The sequence below is a fragment of the Nematolebias whitei genome, chromosome 4 (assembly GCF_014905685.2).
Source record: "Nematolebias whitei isolate Nwh7 chromosome 4, NemWhi1, whole genome shotgun sequence".
NCBI lineage: Eukaryota > Metazoa > Chordata > Actinopteri > Cyprinodontiformes > Rivulidae > Nematolebias > Nematolebias whitei.
Genome location: NC_056501.1, coordinates 5,671,555 through 5,679,996, shown reverse-complemented (window position 1 = coordinate 5,679,996; position 8,442 = coordinate 5,671,555). Strand labels below are relative to the sequence as shown.

Here is an 8,442-nt window from a genome sequence, read left to right as displayed (position 1 = left end):
AGATATATATATATATATATATATATATATATATATATATAAACCGGTCTCAACAGGTCTCACTTGTAAATGAGTCTTCGAGGCTCAATGTGATTTATCCGTTTAAATAAAGCTTGAATGAATATATATATATATATATATATATATATACACATACATGTTTGTTTTCGTTGCTAATCAAGAAAAATGATCAAACTTCTAATGAGTGATATTTGATTTTATTTATTTATTTCAGAATTTGTTCAAATTATCTCTCAAAGTTTGTGTCAAACAGGAAATGTAGCCAACATCAAGATGTATTGAACAATCAGATTTAATTTGGATAATTTGGAACTACGTGATTATAAAATTACTACAATTTAAATAATTACTTTTTCCCGGTTTAAAATTTAAACTGGATCCTCATTAAGGGTTCCAGTTTACCAGAACAAATTATTTTATTAAAAAACTAGAAATGAGAAACATCAGTATTTTGACCATTTTTTGTCTGATTCTTCTCTTCTCAGGTGCGTCCTGCTGCCTCTCCTGAGCGTGAAGCCCCCGCAGCAGGCCCTCTTCCTGCTCGTGGACTCCATCGACGAGGGGTGCCAGCTCGGTGAGGGGGACCAGAGGTCCTCCCCCGGTTCTCCCAGGACCATCGCCGAGCTCCTCGCCGGTCACCACGAGTTCCTGCCTCCCTGGCTGCTGCTCATCTGCTCCGCTCGCCGACAGAACAAGGCCATCACCAAACTCTTCACAGGTATCCTGTCCAGCCTCACCTGCTAGTCGGCAACAATCACCATTTTCCAAGTGAAGAGGTTTAATAAAAATAAATCAGCGCCTCGTTGTCAGAGTTCTAGTGATACAGCTCTAGATGTTAGTTTCTTTTCAGCATCAGCTTTTTAAAAAAATCTGAATATAAAACATTTTACTGAGGACAGAGTTAAAAAGCCTGCAGTTCTGTTACGGCGCTGCATGCCCAAACAGATTCTGGTAGCCATTGTTGGACCTCGGTAAGAGCTGCAGCACTTCCTTGTCCTGACGAGGCTGAGCAGCACCAGCTGCCATTATCTCCTCGTCAGTCCTGCAGCCTACTCTGTGGTGACGAGCTGCAGAACATGAATCCAGAACCGCACTGTGTGGGAGGAAGGTTTTTCTGCTGGCCTGCGTTGCTGTGGGGCGTCCTCTCTACCTTCTCTGAAACCACTAAATGTGAGCTCACCCGACCCGTTTAATGCAGTCTTGGCAGTTTCATTGTTCTTTATGTAGAAGATAAGAAGAAGTCAAGTTATAGGGAAACGAGCAAAACTTTTTTAAATGCCCGTTAAAAGATGGACATATTATGGTCTAGTCCAGGGCCGCCCAACTAAATCACTCAGGGGCCCACAGTTACTGAAAGCCAAGAGCTCGGGCTGAACATCCAGCAGTTGTTGTCATGAAGGCAGCACGACGGCTCACAGCAAGAAGGTCCTGGATCCAATCCCCAGTTGCACCTGGGGTCTTTCTGTGTGGAGTTTGCATGTTCTTCTCATGCTTGCGTGGGTTTTCTCCGGGCACTCCGGTTTCCTCCCACAGACCAAAATCATGCATGTTAGTCTGCGTTCAGGCCCAGACCTCGCTTGTAAAAGAGAACTGTGATCTCAGTGGGATTTGCCTGGTTAAATAAAATAAACTGAAGTAAGGTTGTTTAATGCTTTAAAATCTAGTTTAATTTGAAACTGAACCCAATGGTGGGTCGAACTGAGCTCACCTGTGGCCTGATTTGGCCCCCGGGCCCCCGGTTGAACAGCCCTGGTCTCTGTACACAAACTGTCTCTTGTCTGTAGCAAAGCTACTGATTCACTCAAAATAATTTAATGAAACCAAACACGTTCATCATCACTAGACGGGGGTGTTCATCTCTAATCACCCCTGCTCCAAGGTCAAGGTCACAAATCAAGGTTAAATGTTTTACAAGTCTTTGCTTGTCCAGGCCATTGCTGTAGATGTCTGTATAATAGTCGACGGATGTATAATGTTTGCGGTACTCTTATCAAATACTACAGAAGCTACAGTTGTGTTGACCAGTTAAACCCTGCGTACTCGTTGATGCAGTTATTTAACGCACCGAGCAGCTGCTCTGATCCTCACCTCACCTGGACCTTCCTCTTGGTGTCATGTATGAAAGTTGAAGTTTCTGAGCTGTGTGTGTAAAAGGTGTCGGGTACTGGTGGTTCATAGAAAGGCTCAAGTGTTCTGCCAGGAGATTGATCAGACCGTTAGCTTTATCTAATATTTATCTTTTATGGATGGCAGGGATTTTCCATTGGTCATATTTTAGTTCGCATGGGTGAATTTGAAGATTTGATGCATCTGTCACTATGCTATTTTGTTGTTGTTTCTGTTTACACATACCGCCCACCCCTTTCCTCTAAGAAAAATAAAAACCAGAAGCATCCCCAGCTTCTGCTCCTGCAATTTATTTTGAAAGGAAAATGGAAACCACGGTCCCAGGTGAGCTGAGCTTGCTGTCAGACTACACGCCTCCCTGTCCACGTTGATCCTTTGGACCAGGGCAGTGCTTAATTTGTAAACCAAATTATGCCAGAATGCAAATGGTGCAGGGGGCTCTGGGGGTCCTCCCCCAGAAAATTTTGAATAAATTAGATACAATTTCCTGCATTCTGGTGTATTTCAACAGGTTGTTAAACATCTTCGTTTACTTACATATGTTAACGCTTGATTCAATAACTATTTTAGAGAGCAACAAGAATTAGCCTGACCAACAGCTCTCCTTGTGTGAATAGACACACTCTGCTTCTCTCAAGCATCCTCACACCAGCTCCAGTATCTCCACTGCCTTCATGTGCTCCAATTCTCGGTTGTTTAGTTGAACAATGAGAGGACTTTTTTTTTTTAATGAAAGTAAATTGGACTGTCTTTTCAACATTTTGATCGCTGTTATTTTGACAAATTGGCTCCGTTGTTTTGTTACGTGACGTACATCACGTGATTACCCAGCAAACATTTCTCTCGTATTTTTAAATAAATAAATCAACATTTTATTAATGACGCACTTAAACTGTAAAACTGATTTGCAACTTTGTTGTGCTATTAAATTATATTTTTGTGTTTTTAATTAAATTGCCATGACTGTACTTTTAGGGGTGGAGATTTTTTCAAGGGTAGAAGTGAACATGTTTACTTGAAGGGGCAACTCTGATGTGACATAGGATCCTCGTAAGTGGCTGTTATGTTTAAAGTTAGTGTTTATGTAATTATTTTCAGATTATACATATCCAATATAAGTTTTAATCGTTCAAGGTAGTCAAATTTGTTCATACCTTTATTATTAGTAAGCCTGAGAGTTACCAGATTCAAGAAAACAGTTACCGGAACACACCCTGTCAAAATAAGAGAGTTCCCTGACCCTGTTCCAGCTCAGTTTAAAACCTGGACCAGGGATAATGAAGTCCTCTGGCTAGCAGAACCAGCAGCAGCACAAGCCTTTGCTTGATTAGGTTTTTCAGCTGCAGGATTCAGGATGAAAAACCTTTAATTCACCTGAAGACTTCAGTCCAGCGGTGTAGCTCCCTGATTCACCACTGTGAAGGATTGTTGTTTTTATTTAACGCTTTTAGACACAAATATAAAGGAGCTTGTATCCTGATGAGTGTAGATGAAGTCTGAGAGAAATGGGTTGAAGTTGGACGTGAAGACACCAGAACCTCATTAAGAGTCGTTTGTGGGCGTTGTGCATGTGATTGATCAAACTGAGGAGCAGCCTGCGGAGTTCCTGGTGCTTTCACTCTTTCCTCTCACTTCAAAGGTTTGCAAAGTGTCTGGTAGTTTATGTTCTGGGTCTGTCCTGGAATGTAACATAAAGCAACATTTTCTAAAACTGAGCTTATTGACTAAACAGTAACGAGTTTAAATTAAATTTTATTTACCGCATGATTCTGTGAATATGCCGTCTGTGTTTTCTGCAAAGGATAGATTTGAATATTTGTTTGGAAATAAAGTTTATAGAAAACCAATAATAAAGTACATAAACTTGTGCGGACATGAAAAATGTTTTGGAGCGAGTTCTGAGACCGCCTGGCTGGTTGTTGCTTCTCGATGAGTCTTCTCGTCTTTGTTTCTGACAGGACTAGACGGGATCTCACCTGTCTCTTTGCGTTTATGTCCACCTGTTTGACCGTTGGAGTCGAGGTTTCCTTCCTCTGAGAAAGACTTGAAGTTTTATTGAAATTACACAGCAGTCGTTTTAAAAAGAATCACCTTCTTCCTGTCCTCTCAAACCCAGCCGGTTGATGGCCGCTCGTCCTGAGCCTGGTTCTGCTGGAGGTTTCTTCCTGCTAAAAGGGAGTTTTTCCTTTCCACGGTCTCCTTTGTGCTCGCTCAGGATGGGAGACTGCAACAAAATGAAGATTCACCGAGTCTGCTGGCTTCCTTACATGGAGAACTTTACTGACTGGCTTTTGTATACGTGAATGTTTTTGTTCAGTGCCCTGAGATAACTTCTGTTGTGATTTGGCGCTATATAAATAATCGGAACTGAATTTAATGGAATTAAATCGAAGAGACCCAAGCCGCACATCAGATGTCATGGCTTGGCTCCTTTTTGTCCCGTTACAGAGCGAAGAGGGGGAGTTGGAAATGCCCTCTGTCTCTCCGTCCATGTTGTCGGCATAATAAATGAGGTACCGATTTCCATTTCAACTGTGGCTGCATCAATGTGTAAGAAGGTTCCTTTTGAAAAATGGGTTGCCACGTCAAAATTCAAGATGGCTACCACCATATACATCCATGTAAACCAGCCACCCCAGTCATTTGAGGAAACTATGCTTTCTAGTTTTTATATTACATAAAAGTCTAGTTTTCTCAAATGACGGGGTGGCCAAAGATTAATCTATGGTGGTCAAGGCCACCATTTGCCACCCCCTGGCTCCTTCACTGCACCTGTTTGGGGATTAAAAAAAACTACCTTTGTTCTGCTACACAGTCGAACTCCGACCCACTTGAATATCTTGCACAAAAACATGAAATGATCTCTGACTAGTTGAAGCGGCTTTTTGAAAAACAATTACTTCAGCTATAAAAACGAGACCATAAAAATACTGAAGCCTGTCTAGTTTTTTAATTTAATAAAAATTAATGATACAGACATTGCCATTTTATTTATGCTGCAATGCACTCTGGGTAAATGGTGTAGACAAATGGCTCCAGTGTGAGCTCCTTTCAGCTGGAATGTTAATTTTGGACATTATCTGACATTCAGCCCTTTAATTTAAACTGGAGCGCGTTGACAGAGAGGAGAATGCAGAAATGACTCAGCTTTCACGTTAGCTCAAGAGCTAATATACCGCTATATGAAATTAGCTGCAGAGCTAATAGGGTTAGCTCTGCAGCTAATAACATTAGCTCCACAGGTAAAATACCGGTTTATATGGCTTTAGCTCCAGAGCTAATAGGGTTAGATCTGGAGCTAATATAAATAAAGTTGGCTCCAAACTTTTATATAATATGTCTCATTAGTTCCAGAGCTAACAGTGTTTTTCTTTGTTCAGTTTAGAGATTCTGTTAAAAATTATTCATCAAGTTTCACGTTTTCCCAACAGACAGATGTAAGCTCACACACGAACACACCGATTCATGTGTTTTTGTGCGTTATTCTCTTCATTCATCCAGCAGCAGACCTGAACCAGACCAAAGGAGAAACGGATCATTTCAGAGCATCAAATCGAGGCCAAGTGTCCCCTAAAAATACCTTCGTATTGTTTACACTTTAGACCTGCCAAAAACTTTCAGGCTCTCTGGACAACCAAACTGTTCTTTCCTTTTTTTTAAACAAGTGACCCATTTAGTGTGGGGTGGAGTGTGTGTTGGTTTCCCAGTATACTTTTTGTGTTATGATGGAAACAACTTTGAACAGTGTCCATGTTATAAATCATTTTAAAGAATGATGAGTCAGCACTTTTAGGACACCTGAAACGACCTTAAACACACAACGCTCAGTTTAATCTTTAGATTTGTGCCTAAACCGCCTCGGTCTGAACGAGTCTTCGTCAGAGGACCGTCTTTTTTTCCGTCGGAGCGTCTGGATTCCTCGGTCCGTGCTGGTCTGTTATTCCTCGTGTCTGTCTCGGAGTGGAATGTGCTCCGGGAACTTTTCAGCACCTCTGAGACCGAGCAGGAAGACGGAGGCTGCTCCTGCAGCAGAGCAGAGCGCTCTCGTCCGCTCGGCTAACGCCTCACAAACAAAGACCTGGCTGTTTGTGAGGAGCAGAACAAGAACTGTGCCCCCCCCCCCCCATGAACACCCAGGTTTAATGAAGCCCAAGGCCTCCTCTGTTGTCTTTCACTAAAAACTCTTTGCATTAAATACTGAGGATTTCTCCTGCTGTCCCTTTGTGACGGCAGACTTATGGGGGAAAGCTTGCTTTTCCTGCCCCCCCCCGAGCTGTGTTACTGTAAGGGCATGATAGGGGTAGCAGAGTGGAAACACTTAGGCAGCGATTTTGTTTGGGACTCGAGCAGAATCTGTGCCAGTTTAACAAGGCCTCTGGCAGAGAGCGAGGGGGGGGTGGGGGGGCTGGTGTTAAAATAGAAACAGCCACTCGGTCGTCGTTATTTTAACAACCCATTTCTTCATTTTTACGTGTAAAGACGAGCAACAAGTCCTCAAACTGGAGACAAAGGCTTTTAATAAATTATATTTAGGTCGCTCTTTTTAAAATAATCACTTTATGGTGTCGATGAAATAATTACCACCTCATTTTAATCATCATCCTCGCAGCGTTTGGTCCTCCCTGCGTGCGTGATCTCTGCATCGTGTAGAAACATCACGGAACCGTAACGACGTCTGATTCTCGACCGCCGCCGTTTCAAGACTGACGGGCGGAGGCACCTTAAAGGCTCGTCTTTTAACAAGAAAGCCATAATGTTCCCAAACAGGAGGCCGCAACGACACGCTAAGCTGCTAATGCTACGCGTGCTTCAAGATAATCGCGCCGTGCTAAAACACGCTTAGGAATTTTAGTTCCACGGCGCATAATCTCTCGTTAATAAAATTTAATGAGTGAAAAAATAACCGAAAGGGTGCGCACGTGGACCAAACCGAACACGCCGTACCGAAACTGTTCGGTTTGGTCCACATGTACCGTTACACCCCTAGTTTTATATCACAGATTTTATTTACTTTTCATTTTATGGCTGTTTATTCTCGTCTGTACCTCGTCTTCTCTGCGCTTTGTCTAAAACAGGTCCTTACGACTCAGTGCGACTAACCTGTATACCGTATTTTTCGGACTATAAGGCTCACTGTCGATTAGTCTCACTGAGTCATGAGTGATAAAATAAATAAAGGTTGAATGAATTAATTAATTGAATTGGCATCTTCTCTAACATTTGGAGTCAACACAATTCAAGATGGCTGCCACACCTAACCAACCTTAGTCAACACAAAACTGTCTTTAACTCCGTCAGGTTTACAGCTACTGACCTGAACATTGGTGTGGTAGTAGCTGAGAGTCGTCCTCAACATACTTTGAGCATCTCAGAAGATTTGAAAACAGTTAAAGAAATTTAAACATTAAAAGGAGCACAACGCTGTCAATTCTCAAATGTCAGTTTAAAACTCTTGACATGAACGTCAGCAGGTGATATGCATTCCTTTAAGGAGGGATGGAGTTTAGTTTCTTTAAAATAGCCTGAAATTTTAAAAAATATGATGAAAACAACATTTATTCATTCAACCTTTATTTATACTGGTTAGTCTCATTGAGCCTTGAGGACTCGGTTACAAGAGAGACCTGTAACATAAAAGATAAAAAGAAATGATTTTGGATTTTCTTATATTGACCAATTGATTTGGTCTGTTTCCAGATTTTAACAATGAACCAATCGAGATGACAGAGTTACTCCATAATTTGTCCAAACAGATGTTTTTTAAAGCAACAGCTTCAGAAAAAGAACATCAGGACAACTGACTCATCAACTTGTAACTAAAAGTTGTAGTTTTAAAATAAAACGAGCCTAAATATTTTAAAGAAACAGTTCATCATAAATAATCAGTGAGATGATTTTCTGTTTCTTCTGGGGAAGATTTCATGACTAATCCTCAAATATGGGCCAAGAAAAATGGCGATGCTGCAGCTTAATTTAAAGGAAGCAAAAACTGCACAAACGGCTTCGATTTTCTGAGGAGGAGCTCACATCTGCAGGAGAGGAAGGACGGAGAAGGGATCAAATCAGATCCGGTGCCAGGAAGAGTATCTGTTCACTGCTGAAACGGCAAAATATAATCTCTTCCTTTAAACTGCATTTCTGCTCCTCAGTGTTAGACTGATTCACATCATGTGAAACGCATCAGTGTTTAGATTCACATCATGTGAAACGCATCAGTGTTTAGATTCACATCATGTGAAACGCATCATGTTTAGATTCACATCATGTGAAACGCATCAGTGTTTAGATTCACAT

At 41.5% G+C, this 8,442-nt stretch overlaps 1 protein-coding gene across 1 annotated transcript in view; it reads left to right on the top strand.

Annotated features, from left to right (window-relative positions):
* Positions 1-8,442, top strand: part of ankrd50 (ankyrin repeat domain 50) — a 47,217-nt gene that overhangs the window by 21,582 nt on the left and 17,193 nt on the right. The window contains exon 3 of the mRNA XM_037675158.1: positions 507-739. Coding sequence (XP_037531086.1) covers positions 507-739 — 233 coding nt within the window. The remainder of the gene's footprint in view (positions 1-506; positions 740-8,442) is intronic.